This window comes from Bubalus kerabau, chromosome 6 (assembly GCF_029407905.1).
Source record: "Bubalus kerabau isolate K-KA32 ecotype Philippines breed swamp buffalo chromosome 6, PCC_UOA_SB_1v2, whole genome shotgun sequence".
NCBI lineage: Eukaryota > Metazoa > Chordata > Mammalia > Artiodactyla > Bovidae > Bubalus > Bubalus kerabau.
The window spans coordinates 2,275,919-2,296,755 of NC_073629.1; the positions used below are offsets into that span (position 1 = coordinate 2,275,919).

At 42.7% G+C, this 20,837-nt stretch overlaps 2 protein-coding genes across 3 annotated transcripts in view; both read right to left on the reverse strand.

Annotated features, from left to right (window-relative positions):
• Window positions 1–20,837, reverse strand: part of POU2F1 (POU class 2 homeobox 1) — a 399,485-nt gene that overhangs the window by 367,972 nt on the left and 10,676 nt on the right. The window lies entirely within an intron of this gene.
• Window positions 1–20,837, reverse strand: part of STYXL2 (serine/threonine/tyrosine interacting like 2) — a 53,167-nt gene that overhangs the window by 25,966 nt on the left and 6,364 nt on the right. The window contains exon 3 of the mRNA XM_055587183.1: window positions 3,357–3,451. Coding sequence (XP_055443158.1) covers window positions 3,357–3,451 — 95 coding nt within the window. The remainder of the gene's footprint in view (window positions 1–3,356; window positions 3,452–20,837) is intronic.

The window sequence follows — 20,837 nt, forward strand, 5'->3', positions numbered from 1 at the left end:
CTTAATATCTTCTGCTTCTGTTAGGTCCATACCATTCTGTCCTTTATTGAGCCCATCTTTGCATGAAATGTTCCCTTGGTATCTCTAATTTTCTTGAAGAGCTCTCTAGTCTTTTCCATTCTATTGTTTTCCTCTATTTCTTTGCATTGATCATTGAGGAAGGCTTTCTTATCTCTCCTGCTATTCTTTGGAACTCTGCCTTCAAATGGGTATATTTTTCCTTTTCTCCTTTGCTTTTGGCTTCTCTTCTTTTCACAGCTATTTGTAAGGCCTCCTCAGACAGCCATTTTGCCTTTTTTTGCATTTCTTTTTCTTGGGGATTGGTCTTGATCCCTGTCTCCTGTACAATATCACGAACCTCTGTCTGTAGTTTATCAGGCACTCTGTCTATCAGATCTAGTCCCTTAAATCTATTTCTCACTTCCTCTGTATAATCATAAGGGATTTGATTTAGGTCATACCTGAATGGTCTAGTTACTAAGGAGAAGGAAAAAGAAGGTAAGTAGGAAACAGGTGTCCTCCATGTTGGTCATAACCTCTTGCCAGCACCACCTCTTCTCCATGGGTGAAATGTGGGTGAAGAGTGCAGCCACATTTGGCAAATAGATGTGGCCTTGCTCTTCATGGAATGAGCAGGTGTGTGTAAGCTGGGCATGGTACTCAAATTCTGTCGATCCAGGAGTCCTGAGTTCTGCCGAGGGCTGAGTGCTTCATTTCCCTAAAGCTTCCCTTTCCTCTCCTCCCTTATTTCTGCACCACCTGATGGGCCCCACATCCATTCACAGGTCTCAGCTCTAAATGTTCTTTGATCTCTGTTTCAAAAGCAGAAAGAAGGAAACCTCTGCAATCCCAGTGCTCTGTTTTGTTTAAAAATAGATGAAGTGTTCCTATTTTCTCCACCACTCTGGACTCTCCTGGGGTCTTAAATGGCAAATGTAAAAGCCTTTCTCTTTCCTTACTTCTAAGTAGAAGTAAGATTTCTACTTAGGTATTTTTACTACACAGAGAAAAAGACTCCCCACTGCCTCATTAAAACATACAGCTAGGCCTTCCTCAGCTATTTACATAGCAGGGTATTGTTTTGAGTTCTTTTCCTTCCTGTTTAAAACAAATGTCCCAGTTTCTTACCCACACCGGGTACTTTCCCTAGGTTTCTAGTCCACACCTCAGCCACATCAGTTCCTCCCATTTATTTCTACTCCTGGAAGTTTCTTTAGAAGACAGTTAAGCCCAGACAATTCTCTGCACTCTCTCAGATGTGTGGCATATGCAGACTTTCCTGAAATTGGAAGGTTCTGCCACATCCATTTTTACCTCTCTAGTCATTACTGAGTAGGGCAATGTTTTGAAAGATCACTTGGTACATTTTCCTTTTCTGTAATTTATTCTTTGCTTCTTCTTCCACCACCCATCAGCCACTCAGACTACTGAAACTTTGACTTAATGCCTAAATATGACCTAGGATTGGAAAAAAATGCATTGCTCATTTTCAGGTCTCAGTATAAATGTTGAATGTCCCTAGAACCCCACAGACCTGACAGTGAAGCTTTCAAAGAGAGCACATGGTTTTCTCACTACCCCTTAAACTGGACTCTTACTCACACACAAAGCCTGGAGAGTAGAGCAGAAAGGGAAGCGCAGAGCATGGATGATGCAGGATGGGCTGTTAGAGACATTCCTAACCACTCAGGAGGGACAAAGGACTTTCAGAGTTAGAGTGGTGCTGTGAGCAGTTTAGAAAGAACTGGATTGGGGTCAAGACACCTTGGCCAGGGCTTATCTTGTGGCTTAGTGGTACAGAATCCTCCTGCCAGTACAAGAGGCATGGGTTCGATTCCCGGTCCGGGAAGATCCCATATGCTGTGGAGCAACTAAGCTCATGCACTGCAACTATTAAGCCTGAGCTCTAGAGCCAGGGAACTGCAACTTCTGAAGCCTCTGCACCCTAGAGCCTGTGCCCTGCAACAAGAGAAACCACTGCAGTGAGAAGCCCTCACACTGCAACGAAGAGTCTCCGCCACTCGCCACAACTGGAGAAAAGCCGGTGCAGCAACAAAGACACAGCACAGCCAAAAATAAATACATAAAAATTCAAAATGCACACCTAGGCCTGCCTGGGAGCGAGGCAATAGCAACCCCAGGAAGGGCAATAAAGAAAACAGAAAAAAAGTAGTTATTTGAGAAGATGGAGCCTCCTGGGATTCCCAGACCAACAAGCAACATCAGGTAAAATATCTCATTCCTCATCAAGTGTACAGGAGATCCAGATGTCCTCAGAGACCCAAAGGGTCTAGGGCCTAAGGAAGACCTGGGGTTACATGGAAAAGGAGTAGTATGTTTGGTTCTCATCACTAGGGAAGTAATCCTGGCCACCAGCTGTGGATGCCAGATTAGGCTCAAGACCAGGTGGGTGCTGTGTCATTAATAGGACTGCCTTACCCCACTATCGGAGAAGGCAATGGCACCCCACTCCAGTACTCTTGCCTGGAGAATCCCATGGACAGAGGAGCCTGGTAGGCTGCAGTCCATGGGGTCGATAAGAGTCGGACACAACTGAGAAATTTCACTTTCACTTTTCACTTTCTTGCATTGGAGAAGGAAATGGCAACCCACTCCAGTATTCTTGCCTGGAGAATCCCAGGGACAGAGGAGCCTGTTGGGCTGCTGTCTATGGGGTTGCACAGGGTCGGACACGACTGACACGACTTAGCAGCAGCAGCAGCAGCAACCCCACTATACCCATCAAAGTGAGAGAGACACCAAAGGCAAAGGCATGAGAAGGGAGAGGAATGAAATTGTGAAAGGTTATTGCCCCAATTTCCATCCAATCTGGATGCGTATCCTTGAATGAAATATTGTATGGATTCTGCTCTAAAATTTCCTGTATAAATATTAACATCTTTTTCCATTCCATCTTTTTTTTTAACCTTCTCCCCATTCATACTTCAGTGTGAAAACCATCTTTAATCTCTGGTGTAAATGCAGGTTTAAATATAGACACGGCCTTGAACAGAACTCTGTGGATGCTCCCAGCCATTTTTGGGGCTCTCAGATCTGCATCTGTAGCATAACCAGGACCCCTGAGTTTAACTGAAAAACTGGAGTAGAGGCCCTAGTGGCAGATTGGAGTTACCTCCCGGCTGTTGACTAGAGAACTGTTCACACTGAGACATAATAATTTCCACTCTGTGCCATGAAGGTTGATGAGGAGGGGTTGGAGGAACTGTCTTCTTTGGACCTGCTCTTCTTAATGTGATGGGAATCACGTGAGAAATACATGACATCTCCCAATGAGCCCCTTCTGAGGGTCTCCAGATGACCCATGGACCCTCCCACCTGGCGTCTGATGGCATCACCTTCATTGATGATCTGTTTAGCTGCAACAGCTGAGGAGAGGTGAATGGGATCCATGAAAATGCTTTCTGTTTCTGCATCTGAGACCATTGAGTACCTGAAAGAAGAGGATATCATGTGAGATGACTTAGAGCACCTGAATGGAAGATAATCTTTTTAGACAAGAAACCTAGATCAGATTATAGCCATGAGTGGCAAACAATGAGAGATGAAGGGAATGCCTTCTTAAGAATGCAGACCACTGGGTATGCTATGGCTTAGTCACCTACTTATTTTTAGACCAGAATCGATGCCTTGATATGTGATGATGTGGTAGTCTGGGTTGTGGAGGGAAGAGACTGCGGAGAACTTACACTAATGTGGCCCCACTTTCTCTGTGTGTTCCTACCCTTGGATGTACTGCTGCTCCTTCTTTCTTTCCCTGTCCCTGCCTCTCTGTTACCATTACAATCGGATGTCCCTACCTGTGCTTCCACCAGGGTTCTGCTAGATTGTTGGGCTGGGTAGGCTGCCACCACTCCCTCCATGCACCGTATCTTCTGCCTGCTTAAAGGCATGGGCTGATGAAGAAGGGCTGGCACAGCACCAAGGGAAGTGTGAAGATCTGATAAACTGCACAGTCCTGATTCTGAATACAAGAAATCCAGGATCTTCCTAAGTCCAGGGAAGCAATAGAGTCACTTAGGTATATGTTAGTTTTCTGGAAAGAATTCAGCAGAGGTGTCCAAAGGGATCTTTGAGGAATATGGTGAATCAAGGGCAGAAACAAGGCTTAGGACATATAATAGTGGGTCCCTGGAGAAGGTGACAACCCACTCCAGTATTCTTGGCCAGAAAATCCCATGGACAGAGGAGCCTGGTGGGCTACAGTCCATGGGGTCACACATACATGCATAGTGGTGGGTTCCCTCCTCTCTGATGGGTTCTTTTTCTTTTCCAGGTGTCATGGTGAGCTCTGGGTCTTTTTTACTTAGTCTTTCCTTTCCTTTATATCTACAGAGGATTTTTTTTAAAGTGAGAAGGCTTAATGGGTACCATTTTCCCACAAAAATTCCATCATGCCTCATTTGTTTTATAGTCAAACCCTCCCTGTACCTCACCCCCTAGCAATCACCAATCTGTTTTCTGTCCCTAAGTGTGGCCTTTTCCAGAAGGTTAAATAAATGTGATAATATAGTAGTCTTTTTGATATGGTTTATTTCACTTAGCAAAATGAATCTGAGTCATCTAATCTATTGCAATAATAGAATAATAATAATAATAATAATAATAGAGCCAATAAGTTGTTCCTTCTTATTGCTGAATAGTATTTCATTTCTTAGGCACTGCAGGCTGTTGCTGCCATCGCTGCCACACTGCCTGAGTGACGACTGTGTGCTCCATAGCAAAGTATGATACACTTTCTGCGGATGTGGTGATACTTTGCATTCTGCTTTTCTTCCTCAATCTGCCTGCTACTATTTACTTTTCAGAATCCTGAAACAGTTGCTGTATCCTTCTGTCCAGGTTTTATAAGGGCAATCCATGGGAGAGTCTGGGTGAAGAGTGTGTTTGCCATCTTTTCCAGAACTGGAAACTTGTACTTTATCTTTTTGATTTTAAAAGTCTGAAGTCAATATGTTTCCTGACCCTTATAATTGACCTATTTTCTCTCTGTGGAAACCAACAGGGTCCCTTTTAGTTTGCAATGTTTAGAAATTTCCTGGTGATGTTCCTTTTTTGGTATTAGTTCTAGAAGGTCTTGTAGGTGATATCCTTTTCATCATAGGGGACCGAGATGCAAAAGTAGGAAGTCAAGAGATGCCTGGAGTAACAGACAAATTTCACCTTGGAGTACAAAATGAAGCAGGGCATAGGCTAACAGAGTTTTGCCAAGAGAACACACTGCTCATAGCAAAGACCCTCTTCCAACAACACAAGAGAAGACTCTACACATGGATATCATCAGATGGTCAATATCGAAATCAGACTGATTATGTTCTTTGCAGCCAAAGATGGAAAAGCTCTATACAATCAGCAAAAACAAGACCAGGAGCTGACTGTGGCTCAGATCATGAACTTCTTATTGCCAAATGCAAACTTAAATTGAAGAAAGTAGGGAAAACCACTAGCTTATTCAGGTATGACTTAAATCAAATCCCTTAAAATTTTGCAGTGGAAGTGACAAATAGATTCAAGGGATTAGATCTGATAGAGTTCCTGAAGAACTATGGACGGAGGTTCATAACATTGTAAGGAGGCAGTGATCAAAATCATCCCCAAGAAAAACAAATGCAAAAAGCAAAATGGCTGTGTGAGGAGGCATTACAAATAGCTGAGAAAAGAAAAGAAGTGAAAGGAAAAGTAAAGATAAACCCATCTGAATGCAGAGTTTCAAAGAATAGCAAGGAGATAAGAAAGCCTTCCTAAGTGAAAAATGAAATTGAAATTTGCTCAGTTGTGTCTGACTCTTTGTGACCCCATGGGATTTTCCAGGCCAGAATACTGGAGTGAGTAGCCATTTCCTTCTTCAGGGGATCTTCCCAACCCAGGGGTCAAACACAGATCTCCCGCAATGCAGGATGATTTTTTACCATCTGAGCCACCAGGAAAGCCCTTTCCTAAGTGATCAGTGCAAAGACATAGAGGAAAACAACAGAGTGGGGAAGCCTAGAGATCTCTTCAAGAAAATTAAAGATACCAAGGGCACATGTCATACAAAGATGGGCACAATAAAGGACAGAAATGGTATGGTCCTAACAGAAGTGGAAGATATTAAGAAGAGGTGGTAAGAATACACAGAAGAACTGTACAAAAAAGACCTTCATGACCCAGATAACCATGATGGTGTGATCACTCACCTAGAGCCAGATATCCTGGACCTTAGGAAGCATCACTGAGAACAAAGCTAGTGGAGGTGATAGAATTCCAGCTGAGCTATTTCAAATCCTAAAAGATGATGCTGTTAAAATGCTGTACTCAATATGCCAGCAAATTTGGAAAACTCTGCAGTGGCCACAGGACAGGAAAAGATCAGTTTTCATTCCAATCTCAAAGAAAGGCAATGCCAAAGAATGTTCAAACTGCTGCACAATTGCACGCATCTCACACACTAGCAAAGTAATGCTCAAAATTCTCCAAGCTAGGCTTCAATAGTATGTGAACCGAGAACTTCCAGATGTTCAAGCTGGAATTAGAAACGGCAAAAGTACCAGAGATCAAATTGCCAATAACTGTTGGATGATAGAAAATGCAAAAGAATTCCAGAAAAACATCTACTTCTGCTTCATTGACTACACTAAAGCCTTTGACTATGTGGATCACAACAAACTGTGGAAAATTTTTCAAGAGATGGGAATACCAGACCACCTTACCTGCCTTCTGTGAAACCTGTATGCAGGTCAAGAACCAACAGTTAGAACCAGACCTAGAACAACAGATTGGTTCCAAATTGGGAAAGGAGGATGTCAAGGCTGTATATTGTCACTCATCTTATTTAACTTATATATAGAGTACATCATGCAAAATGCTGGGCTAGATGAAGCACAAGCTGGAATCAAGATTGCAGGGAGAAGTATCAATAACCTCAGATATGCAGATGACACCACCCTTATCATAGAAAGTGAAGAGGAACTAAAGAGCCTCTTGATGAAAGTGAAAGAAGAGAGTCAAAAATTTGGCTTAAAATTCAACATTCAAAAAATTAAGATCATGGCATCTAGTCCCATCATTTCATGGCAAGTAGATAGAGAAACAATGAAAACAGTGCCAGATTTTATTTTCTTGGGCTCCAAGATCACTTCAGATGGAGTGATCTCAGCCATGAAATTAAAAGATGCCTGCTCCTTGGAAGAAGACTTATGACAAACCTAGACAGCATATTAAAAAGCAGAGATATTACTTTGCCAACAAAGGTCCATATAGTCAAAGCTATGGTTTTTCTAGTAGTCATGTATGGATGTGAGAGTTGGACTATAAAGATGGTTGAGCACCAAAGAATTGATGCTTTTGAACTGTGGTGTTGGAGAAGACTCTTTAGAGCCCCCTGGACTGCAAGGAGATCAAACCAGTCAATCCTAAAGGAAATAAGTCCTAAATATTCATTGGAAGGATTGATGCTGAAGCTGAAGCTCCAATACTTTGACCACTTGATGTGAAGAGCTGATTCACTGGAAAAGACCCTGATGCTGGGAAAGATCGAGGGCAGGAGGAAAAGGGGCTGACAGAGGATGAGATGGTTGGATGGTATCACCAACTCAATGGACATGAGCTTGAGCAAACTTGGGGAGTTGATGATGGACAGAGAAGCCTGGCATGCTGCAGTCCATGGGGTCATGAAGAGTCGGACATGACTGAGTGAACAACAACAAAAATATATTCCTTGGTCAATGATAATCCAATGTGTTATGGATACCATTTTGAGTGCCTTTTATGAATTTGTAATAATCCTGACAAAATAGGTTTTATTTTTCATGCTTTAAGGTGAGGAAATTGTGGCATAGAGAGGTTAAAAAAATTGCCCCGAAGAGTAAATAAGTGGGATAGCTAAGTTGCAAACATAGAGCAGTCCTGCTCTGAGTCCAGTCCATTGCAATGCATGGATACCATTTTGATTGGAAAGGGGAAGTGAACTGGCTGGTGGACAAACCCCAGCTGGATCCCCAGGCCCAACATAGACTTTGACACAGAAAATACTTAAAGAATACTTGTTGAAAACATGGATAGATGGTTGCATGGATTTGGTTGAGTTGAGCTGAGTCCAGCTGAACTGAACGGAGCTAAGTTGTGCTAAGTTTAGCTGAATTGATTAGCAGAACAATTACCTTGTAGTAGACACACACGTTGGATTTCCCACTTGGGAGAATGATGTAATCAGAACCAGCAAAGATATGAAGAAAGAAATGTCTTTGACAGAAGAAAGGAGTAGCTAATGTCTCTACCCAGGATGTGGCTAAATCTTTCCATGCAGGTCAGCATAATGTGGCTTCATCACTGGTAGTTCCTGAGGGATTTCCAAGAGCAACTGTGATGGATGATTCCCAAGTATGACTTGTGACCAGAAGATGCATTTCAAATAAGCGTAACCGGGGAGTGAGTGTGACTATTAAGAGTGAGATTTGTGAAACATTAATATTATCCTGGATGCCAGAACTAGAGAGGCTTTTTGAGACCTCATTGCTTTGTAAAGATAATAAAGAGTAGAACACCCGGCGGGTTGTACACAAGCTGTAAATGTACAGATTTGTTGTTATTCAGTCGCTGAGTCATGTCTGACTCTTTACAACCCCATGAACTGTAGCACACCAGGCTTCCCTGTCCTTCACTATCTCCCAGAGTTGGCTCAAACTTATGTCCATTGAGTCAATGATGCTATCCACCCATCTCACTTTCTGTCACCGCCTTCTCCTCCTGCCTTCACGCTTTCCCAGCATCTTTTTCAGTGAGTCAGCTCTTCACATCAGGTGGCCAAAGTATTGGAGCTTCAGCTTCAGCATCAGTCCTTCCAATGAATACTCAGGGTTGATTTCCTTTACAAGTGACTGGTTTTATCTCCTTGCTGTTCAAGGGACTCTCAGGAGTTCTCCAGCACCACAGTTCAAAAGCATCAATTCTTTGGCACTCTGCCTTCCTTATGGTCCGGCTCTCACATCCATACATGACTCCTGGAAAAACCATAGCTTTGACTATATGGACCTTTGTCATACAGATTAAGCAGTCATATTTCTCCCTGTACCTCCAGCACATGGATGGTGAGTGACCAGACAGGTTTTGATGACTGCATGGATGGTAAGTGGACAGATGGGTAGATGGATGAACACATGGGTGACTGGCTGAATGGACGGAATTCTCGGCAGCAGACAGGGTGTCCACATACCACATACCACCTTGGCGATCAAACTTGATAGTCTCCACAGTCCAGCAGTCTCTGATCTTTCTACTCTCCAGCCTCAGCTTGTGCTGGCTTCCCTTGGGCTCACTTCTTTCCAGTACACTGATTCTCTAGGCTTTCCATCCTCACCAATTTTCCTTTTGCCCAGGCATTTTGCCAAAGCCAATTTCCACTGCCTGGATAATCAGTCCTCCCCCTCCTCACTGATCTTTCAGATCTTAGTTTAATCATCGTTTCACTAGGGAAGTTTTCCCTGTTTTCCACCTCTCATTGCACCATACACCTTTTTTTTTGTAGCACTTCTATTAATGTAACTTTACATTTATTTACAAAATAATTTGATAAATTCTGTTTCCTATAAAAGACCATACCCTCTGTGAGGCAGAGACCACACCTTCTTTATTAGACTCATTAAACCACACCTGTGGCAAAATAGTCTTAGTGCTGTTAGAGTATTTTGTGAGCTGTTAGGTTCCCAGAATCTAGTTTACTGTCTGCTTAATAGATATTTTCTGATTCACTGACTGACTGAATTTGTCCTCAGGGAAGTACCATATTTAAGGGAATGTGGCAGGTACAATAGTTAGAACACAATGGTATTTATCAAGTATTGGCTACTGGCTCATCATTTTACTGGGATGCAAACCCAGGAGCAAACCCAGAGTGCTGGCTATCTTGTGTCCATGCTCATTCTCAGCTCTTCTGAGGTCAAGATGTGTACATCTTGGAGGCCTATATTGGCAGTTAGAAATTCTTTTCTTATGGTGGCCCCAGATCCATGACGCCCCTCACATAGAGGGAATCTTTGTCCCCCTCCCTTGCATCTTGGTGGCTTCTGTGACTGTTCTCACATAGACTATGGTGGGAGTGACATTACAATGTCTCGATCTGAACCTTAAGGGTAGCTCTCTGCTCCTGGCTCTTGGTGTTCTCTCTTCAGAAACCCTGAGCTTCCATATTAGAAGTCAGATGACCTCAACCACCCCAAAGCCACCAAGCTGGAAAAGCTATTGACCAACACTCTCTGCCAAGCTCCTAGCCAACATTCAGCCATGTGGATGAGCCTTCTAGAGGAACATCCTTCACCTCTTGGGCCACTCAAGCTGACACCACGTGAAACACAGAGAAGCTGCCCCATCCCGTCCAAATCCCTACCCACAGAAAGAAGACAAAAAAAAAAATTATTGTCTTAAGTCATAACATTTTGGGGCAATCTGTTAGGCTGCAGGAGATGATAGCAACAACACCATTTCAAGGACTAAGTAAGTAGTCAATTTGGAGCAAATGCCAAGGCATTCTTCTCCCTGATAGTAATACAGAACCTAGTAAATACCAGTGGCTGACCTCAATTTGTTGCAGTTGGGAGGCAACAATAAAATAACACCAATATGAAAGTAAGCTCTAACACTGTTCCAGCCCCTAGTGATATTTTGGGCCCAGGACTCAGGGCAGTCTCAGTTTTTGTAAAAATTGGAATATAATTGCTCTACAATGTTTGTTTCTGCTACAACAAAGTGAATTAGCCATATGTATATGAATTAGCTATATATCTGTACATGTGTCCCTTCCTTCTTCAGCCTCCCTCCCACCCTACCCCCAACCCACCCCTCTGGGTCATCACAGAGCTGAGCTTCCTGTGCTATACCACTGCTTCCCACCAGCTATCTGTTTTACACATAATCGTTTGTGTGAATGTTGTCCTGGGCTCCCTTCCCCCCGTATGTCCACGTCTGTTCTCTACATCTGCATCTAAATCCCTGCCCCACAAATGGGTTCATCTGGAGCTGGAGGAATCAGGCTCCTTGACTCCAGACCATAATAGAAAGCTACAGTCATCAAGACAGTATGGCACTGGCACCAAAACAGAAATGCAGACCAATGGAACAGGACAGATAGCTCAGAGATAAACCCATGCACCTATGGCCATCTTATCTTTGACAAAGAAGGCAAGAATATACAATGGGGAAAAGACAGCCTCTTCAATAAATCGTGCTGCGAAAACTGGACAGCTACAGGTAAAGGAATGAAATTAGAACACTTCCTAACACCATACAAAAAAATAAACTCAAAATGGACTAAAGACCTACATGTTAGACCAGAAACTATAAAACTCTTAAAGGAAAACATGGGCAGGACACTGTATGATATAAATCACAGCAAGATCCTTTTTGACCCACCTCCTAGAGTAATAAAAATAAAAACAGAAATAAACAAATGGGACCTAAAGAAACTTAAAAGCTTTTGCACAGCAAAGGAAACCATAAGCAAGGTTAAAAAATAACCCTCAGGATGGGAGAAAATATTTGCAAACAAAGCAACAAAGGATTAATCTCCAAAATATATAAGCAGTCTCAGTTTTAACATAGCAACATTTCATAAAACTAGATTCAGAGTCTTAAATTTTATATAAATTTGAGTCACATTTCCATTTCAATGATATTTATTAAGCGAGTTTTACTTTTTTATTTATTAATGCATAAGGTGCATGCAGACTCAGCTGTGTTGACTCTTTGTGACCCCACAGACTATATTTCACCAGACTCCTCTGTCCATGGGACTTCCCAGGCAAGAATACTGGAGTGGGTTGCCGTTTCCTTCTCTAGGGGCTCTTCTCGACCCAGGGACTGAACCCGTGTCTCCTGCACTGCAGGCGGATTCTTTACCACTGAGCTATCAGGAGAGCCCTTATTTATTAATTGTTAATAAAATAATTGTCTTGTTTCTTAAGGGTCAGTATTATTTTAAAATGAGATTCGAGTTGATGAGGGGGATCAAATCAAAACCTTGAAAGGGTAATTAGCCAAGAATTCTCGTGTTACTCTGGGGATGATAAGGACTTCTTCCTAGCATGGCCCCTCATTCTCCCAGAGATCTGTTTTCTTTGTTCCTCTGCAGGTCTCCAGGGCTCTGCATTCAGGGAGGTGACAGGCACAAACTGAAAAGAAACACAGGAGAAGCCCTCACCTGTCAGGTGTGCAGAAAGACCCGAGTCAGGAGCTCAGCAGGTGGTGTCCCCCGGGATCCCCACCAGGTACTCTTTCTTCGAGCCTTTGATCCTGGCATTTTCCCTAAACAATGTTGACTTCAGAGCGTGTGGATTTGATTTCACATGACAAATACCAGGAACTAACAGCCTGTCCTAAATATACTTAAACTCTGAGGCTGTACATTTGATAGGGGAGTATTTGAAATTAAAATCTGAAAATAGAAATGGTGGAGAAACATTCTTCATTCTTGTTGGTGGTAAAGACTGAACTCCAGCTCATGAGTCAGTGAATCTGAGAAATCATTTGAAGACGACCCAGTACACTTTTGAGAAGTTGGAGGTTTTATGATTGAGAAAAGAGGGAAGTTATGCTCAAATGCCCCTCCCCTACCCCACAATGCATCTGTTTTGACTGCTGATGCAAAAATTCAAGCTGCAGTAAACTCAGCTCAGCATCCTCCAGTGTTAAGGAAGGATGTAAATTCCAAGTGCTTTATGAGTTAACCTGTTACGAGAGGAGGAGATGGAAACATAACAGTCCTCAGACTATTTGGTGGAGACACAGTTTACTGAGTCTAATAAAGAAGGTGTGTGGGTAGGACTTGAAATGACCTGAATGGAGAACAAGTGTCCCAGCGGCATTGTGAAGCTGCTCTTATTTTCTACTGAGAAGCAGGACTGCAGAGAAAGAAAGGAGGAAGGAGGCTGAGATCTGGACAAGTGGCCCTGTTTATATTTGCAAGGTCAGTGAGACAGCGGCTCTAGAGGTTTTGATTTATGTCTGTACCTCCACCCGCATGCCTGAGATGGAGTGGGATGACACAGTGTGATTGGAAAGCAGCAAGGGCTGGCTGCTCAGAAAGGCTGGCAGGGAAGCAGAGGCGCTAGGATCGATATACACCTCATCATAGGATCAGGAAGCAGCAGCTAAAGAGCCTTGAAGGTGAATTGAAGATAAATAATAAAGCAGAGTTTGATGGACTTCCTAACCAAGAGCAGAGATGGGGGCAGCTTTCTTTAAATCGGTGTTTTTCAAAATTGCAGACTGTGACCTATTAGTGTATCATAAAATCAATGGGTCGCACCTAGCATCTGGAAAAGAAAAGAAAAAAAAAGAATAGAGAATGGTACCATCCATTTTAAAGATAAATACAATTTTTGAAACCTTTTTAAAATTTACACAAACCTATATGCATATGCTGTGAGTAAATGGTATGTCCCACTGTGGATTACAGTTGACAAAGTTTGTAAGCCAGTTCTTTAAATCAGTTGCCAGGTTGTCAAGACCCAAAATGAAGTGGAATTGGGATCCTTCAACCCTGACCCCCTTACAGCTGGTCACTTCCTTTCAGTGAGTCCCTTGGAAATGAAATGGAGGCAGAGGCCCCGGAGAGGGTGTCTTCCTTGATTTGGCTTTTGCAAAAAAGGAACAGATTTCTGGGCTTCAGTGAAAGTGACCATACAGGCAAAGTTCAGGCTCCAAGGAAGACGAGAAGTCACCAAAGCAAATCTATTTTTAGCAAGCTGCTTCTAGCAAGCTTTGTGAAAGAGGCATGGCAGAAAAATTTTCATGGGAAAAGATATATAAAAGAGCAAGGGTGTATGGGAGGAGCCATTTCCCAAGGACGCATGACCAGGACACACAGACCTGACGTGCCATGCCCCCGTCTCTTGCCACCGCCCCCCACCAGACATGCAGGCCTCAAGATAAGAGGGGCAAGCAAAGCACAGCTACGGAGCTATGCTGAGAGAGAAGGGGAAAATGCCACCGAGAGAGGCAGCCTGACCAGATCAGTGGGAAGTTCCAAAACACTGCAAAGGCTTGAAAAATCAGATCTGAAGTCAGAGCAAGAAATGGATTTTTGACTTGGAAAAAAATTAAGGAAAACAGAAAAACATTATTCAAATTAGAATAATAGAAGGATAAAGAAGTCTGATCTTTATTTGGAAAGGAAGAGAAAACGGGTCATAGCTGAGGAGGAAGAGAAGCAGCAGATGTAGACTCCAGACCCTCTGTGTGGGCAGGCTTGGCGGGCAGCAGCCTCCTGTGACGGAGGGCCTGTCTGGAGGTTGGTTTGCATCGCAAGCACACCAGTTCTTCAAACTGCGGGGTTTACTGGGGAGGTTTGATGGAGGTTATGGATATGGGTGAAGGCTCCACCAGGTGGCCCCACTGCATATGGGGTTTTACATTTTAATGTTAACTCATGAATTACCTCAGGAAATTTGCCGAGATGGAAAATGGGTGACTAGCTACAGGTTTTCCTCCAGAGAAAGTGACACACAGCAGCTAGTTTTGAATTTAAGGTGTTTGAGGTCAGGGTCTAACTCAGGCAAAAATAGAAGACTTGACACCTCTCTCTACTGTCTACACCCCTTTCTCAGGTTCTTTACTCACCCAGGGATGAGATTTGCAGATGAGGCTGGGAATGTTAAGACTCCCTGCTGGGGCAGCACTCACACTTCATCCCCGAATGAACTCTGCCCTGTTGGCTGTGCCTGTTTGCAGCACTAGTTGGACTTTTGCAAATCTCTCTCCTGGTTCCACAGAACAGAATACCGTTGTATTGCCCCGGGGCTGGATCTAAAGTTACAATGGGTTGAATGATGGCCCCACCAAAGATATATCTCCCAGAACCTGCGAATGCAAGCCTTTTTGGAAAAAAGATTGTTGCAGATTAGTTAAGTCAAAAACCTTGAGAAGAGACTATCATGGATTCAGTTCGGTTTAGTCGATCACTTGTGTCCGACTCTTTGAGACCCCATGGACTGCAACACTCCAGGCTTCCCTTTCATCACCAACTCCTGGAGCTTACTCAAACTCAGACTTTGAGTTGGTGATGCCATCCAGCCATCCCAACCTCTGTCATCCCCTTCTCCTCCTGCCTTCAATCTTTCCCAGCATCAGGATCTTTTCAAATAAATCAGTTCTTCACATCAGGTGGCCAAAGTATTGGAGCTTCAGCTTCAGCATCAGTCCATGAATATTCAAGATTGATCTCCTTTAGGATGGACTGGTTGGATCTCCTTGCAGTCCAAGGGACTCTCAAGAGTCTTCTCCAACACCACAGTTCAAAAGCATCAGTTCTTTGGCGCTCAGCTTTCTTTATAGTCCAACTCTCACATCCATACATGACTACTGGAAAAACCATAGCTTTGACTGCTGCTGCTGTTGCTAAGTCGCTTTAGTCATATCCGACTCTGTGCGACCCCATAGATGGCAGCCCACCAGGCTTCCCATCCCTGGGATTCTCCAGGCAAGAACATTGGAGTGGGTTGCCATTTCCTTCTCCAATGCATGAAAGTGAAATGTGAAAAGTGAAAGTGAAGTCACTCAGTTGTGTCCGACCCTCAGCGACCCCATGGACTGCAGCCTTCCAGGCTCCTCCATCCATGGGATTTTCCAGGCAAGAGTACTGGAGTGGGGTGCCATTGCCTTCTCCTAGACAGACCTTAAAGTAATGTCTGTGCTTTTTAATATGCTGTCTAGGTTGGTCATAGCTTTTCTTCCAAGGAGCAAGCTTCTTTTAATTTCATGGTTGCAGTCACCATCTGCAGTGATTTTGGAGCCCCCCAAAATAAGGTCTCTCATTGTTTCCACTGTTTTCCATCTATTTGCCATGAAGTGATGGGATCTGATGCCATAATCTTAGTTTTCTGAATGTTGAGTTTTAAGCTAACTTTTTCACTCTCCTCTTTCACTTTCATCAAGAGACTTTTTAGTTCCTCTTCACTTTCTCCCTTAAGGGTGGTGTCATCTGCTTATCTGAGGTTATTGATATTTCTCCTGGCAATCTTGATTCCAGCTTGTGTTTCATCCAGCCCAGCGTTTCTCATGATGTACTCTGCATATAAGTTAAATAAGCAGGGTGACAATATACAGCCTTGACGTACTCCTTTCTTGATTTAGAGCCAGTCTGTTGTTCCATGTTCAGTTCTAATTGTTGCTCCTTGACCTGCATACAGATTTCTCAGGAATCAGGTAAGGTTGTCTGGTATTCCCATCTCTTTAAGAATTTTCCGCTGTTTGTTGTGATCCACACAGTCAAAGGCTTTAGTGTAGTCAATGAAGCAGAATTAGTTGTTTTTCTGGAACTCTCTTGCTTTTTTAATGATCCAATGGATGTTGGCAATTTGATCTCTGGTTCCTCTGCCTTTTCTAAATTCAGCTTGAACATCTGGAAGTCCACAGTTCATGTACTGTTGAAGTCTGGCTTGCAGAATTTTATGCATTACTTTACTAGTGTGTGAGATGAGTGCAATTGTGCAGTAGTTTGAACATTCTTTGATATTGCCTTTGTTTGGGATTGAAATGAAAACTGACATTTTCCAGTCCTGTGGCCACTGGTGAGTTTTCCAAATTTGTTGGCATATTGAGTGCAGCACTTTCACAGCATCATTTTTAAGGATTTGAAATAGCTCAGCTGGAATTCCATCACCTTCACCAGCTTTGCTCATAGTGATGCTTCCTAAGGCCCACTTGACTTCACATTCCAGGATATCTGACTCTAGGTGACTGATCACACCATTGTGCGTATCTGGGTCATGAAGGTCTTTTTTTTTGTACAATTCTTCTGTGTATTTTTGCCACCTTTACTGAATACCTTCTCCTTCTGTTAGGTCCATGCCATTTCTGTCCTTTATTGTGCCCATCTTTTCACAAAATGTTCCCTTGGTATCTCCAATTTTCTTAGAGAGATCTCTAGTCTTTCCCATTCTGTTGTTTTCCTCTATTTCTTTGCACTGATCACTGAGGAAGGCTTTCTTATCTCTCCTTGCTAATCTTTGGAACTCTGCATTCAAATGGGTATATCTTTCCTTTTCTCCTTTGCCTTTAGCTTCTCTTCTTTTCTCAGCTATTTGTAAGACCCCCTCAGACAACCATTTTGCCTTTTTGCATTTCTTTTTCTTGGGGATGGTCTTTATCACTGCCTCCTGTACAATGTCACAAACCTCCATCCATAGTTTTTCAGGCACTCTGTCTATCAGATGTAATCCCTTGAATCTATTTCTCACTTCCACTGTATAATTGTAAGGGATTTGATTTAAATCATACCTGAATGGTCTAGTGGTTTCCCCTTCTTTCTTCAATTTAAGTCTGAATTTGTCAATAAGGAGTTCATGATTTGAGCCACAGTTAGCTCCCGGTCTTCTTTTTGCTGACTGTATAGATCTTCTCCATTTTGGCTGCAAATAATGTAATCAATCTGATTTCAGTATTGACCCTCTGGTGATTCCACCTGTAGAGTCTTCTCTTGTATTGTTTGAAGAGAGTTTTTCTATCACCAATGTGTTCTCTTGGCAAAACTCTATTAGCCTTTTCCCTGCTTCATTTTATATTTCAAGGCAAAATTTGCTTGTTACTCCAGTATCTGTTGACGTCCTACTTTTGCATTTCAGTCCCCTATGATGAAAAGGACATCTTTTTGGGGGTGTGAGTTCTAGAAGGTCTTGTAGGTCTTCATAGAACCATTAAACTTAAGCTTCTTCAGCATTACTGGTTGGGGCATAGACTTGGATTACTGTGATATTGAATGGTTTGCCTTGGAAATGAACAGAGATCATTCTGTCATTTTTGAGATTGCATCCAAGTACTGCATTTCGAACTCTTTTGTTGACTGTGCGGCTACTCCATTTCTCCTAAGGCATTCTTGCCCACAGTAGTAGATATAGTGGTCATCTGAGTTAAATTCACCCATTCCAGTCCATTTTAGTTTGCTGATTCCTAAAATGTCAATATTCACTCTTGCCATCTCCTGTTTGGCCACTTCCAATTTTCCTTGATTCATGGACCTAACATTCCAGGTTCCTATGCAATATTGCTCTTTTCCGCATCAGACCTTGCTTCCATCACCAGTCACATCCACAACTGGGTGTTGTTTTTGCTTTGGCTCTGTCTCTTCATTCTTTCTGGAGTTATTTCTCCACTGATCTCCAGTAGCATATTGGACACCTGCCGACCTGGGGAGTTCTTTCAGTGTCCTATCTTTTGTCTTTTCATACTGTTCATGGGGTTCTCCAGGCAAGAATACTGAAGTGGTTTGCCATTCCCTTGTCTAGTGGACCACATTTTGTCAGAACTCTCCACCATGACCCATCTATCTTGGGTGGCCCTATACTGGAGTAGGTAGCCTATCCCTTCTTCAGCAGATCTTCCTGACCCAGGAATCGAACTGGGGTCAACCTGCATTGCAGGCAGATTCTTTACCAACTGAGCTATGAGGGAAGTCCATTCATGGAATAGGGTAGACCATAAATTCAGTGGCAGATGTCACTTAAAAAGAACACAAGAGCTGTAAGAGTTATTTAAATATTCTGGAGATTAATCCTTTTGTCTGTTGTTTCATTTGCAATTATTTTCTTCCATTCTGAGGTTTGTCTTTTAATGTTGTTTATTATTTTCTTTGCTGTGCAAAAGCTTTTAAGTTTGAGTAATTTACATTTTTTTTTTTTAAATTTTCCTTACTTTAGTCATAGAGGACCCTGGTGTGATGTATGTCAAAGAGCATACTGCCTATGGTTTCCTCTAAGACCTGTGGCTAACTCATGTTGATGTATAGCAGAAACCAACACAACATGGTAAAGAAATTATCCTCAAATTAAAAATAAATAAATTTATATGTAAAAAAAGGACACAAGAGAAGACAGAGACAAGACGACCATATGAAGACAGAGGCAGAGGTTGGAGTTACACTGTTGCAAGCCAAGAAACTCTTAGAGCCAACAGAAGCAAGGGAGAGGCAAGGACAAAGTCTTCCCTGGATTCTTTGGAGGGAGGGTGTCCCTGCCAGCACCTGGATCTCAGATTTCTGGCCTTTAAAACTGTGAGAGAATATATTTGTGCTGTGTGCGTGTGTATGGTTTTTAAGCCACTCAGTTTGTGGGAATTTGTTACAGAAGCCCTAGGAAACTAGCACTGAGACTCTGCTGGTGGGATATTTGCTCTTCCACACATAACTTAATTTAAAAAAGGCTCAAGCTTTTAGCTAAAGTGATAAAACAAGGAGGATGGAATTTCAGGCATTTATTAAGTACAGGGAGGATTGTTCAGACTTGGGTGATGATCTGTTGCTTAGAATGGGCTTCCCAGGTGGCTCAGTGGTAAAGAATCCACCTGCTAATGCAGGAGATATATGTTATATTGTAATAATGTAGGTTATATATTATATACAATATAAATAGTATATATTTTACTATATTGTTTGATTTCTGTCACTAGGTAAAACTGATATCCCAGTTTTATGACTATGTTATTTATATAGGCTTTCGTGACTAGTAAGTGGCAGAGCAGAGCTGACCTTAATTTTGGCCTTAATTACACCATTTTCACTCTTCCCCCATCACTATATAGGCTCCTAGAAGAGAGTTTTATTAATAATTCTCTTTCCATAGCTTTAAAAAACCCACAGTTTTATTTAAGGTATAATTGTTACACATACAGCACATATTTAAAATGTACAGACTGGTAAAGTTTGATATACAAATAAATGAGATCACTACCATAATCAAAATTGTGTGGTTTCTCTTTTACTGGGTTTTGAGAGTTTTTTAAATGTATATTTTGGGTATGAGCTCATTATCAGATATGTGATTTTCGTTTTTTTCTCCCAGTTTGTGAGTTGCCTTTTCATTTTTAACGATGCTGTAGATACTCACCTGGGCTAGTTTAAGCCTGGTTCTGCACAGCGCAGTGGGCTTGACTGGGTGATGACTCAAAAGTCAGTGCGGCTGCACTAGTTTATACCTCAGATTTTATGATGATAATTGCAGGAAGGGATAGTCTGTGAAGTGTTACTGTGTGTTTGACTTTCTTGAACATTTCTGAAAAGGGCTAGTTGATTTAGGATCAGCTACTAAAAACCAACTAAAAACTAAGGAGTATACTGTGGAGAAGGAAATGTCAACCCACTCCAGTATTCTTGCCTGGGAAATCCCATGGATAGAGGAGCCTGGTGGGCTATAGTTCATGGAGTCGAAAAAGAATTGGACATGACTCAGTGACTGAACAACACCAACAAAGGAGTATACTGTACACAAACCAAAAGGGGCTTTGAAACCAAATTGATTTAGGGAGTCACTTGGCTCAGAGGTTAAAGCGTCTGCCTGGAATGCGGGAGACCTGGGTTCGATCCCTGGGTCGGGAGAGGAAATGGCACCCTATTCCAGTACTCTTGCCTGGAAGATCCCCTGGAGAAGGAAATGGCACCCCACTTCAGTACTCTTGCCTGGAGAATCCCATGGACACAGGAGCCTGGTAGGCTGTAGTCCATGGGGTCACAAAGAGTTGGACGCGACTGAGTGACTTCACTTCACTGAGAGCCCAGAGAAAATGTGCTCTCTCTGTGGGACCTTACTTTTCAGGAGTTCAGCCCTTTTCATATGTAAGTGGGGCTTTCAGGTTGAGCCTGTTTTTGTCTAGGAGGGGGACTGGCAGCTGGAATGACTAAGAACTGGATGCTGCTGGGAGTCTGTATTAATCAATGTTTGTGTCCTGCTGCCAGCTCACTTTATGTGAGACTCTGGAACCAGCAGAACCAGCTCTCCCTGCGGTGACCCACCTTCTGCTTTCACAGCTGGCACTCACTGATCGCCCTCTCCAGCCAATGACCTCAGAAGCTCAATCACACC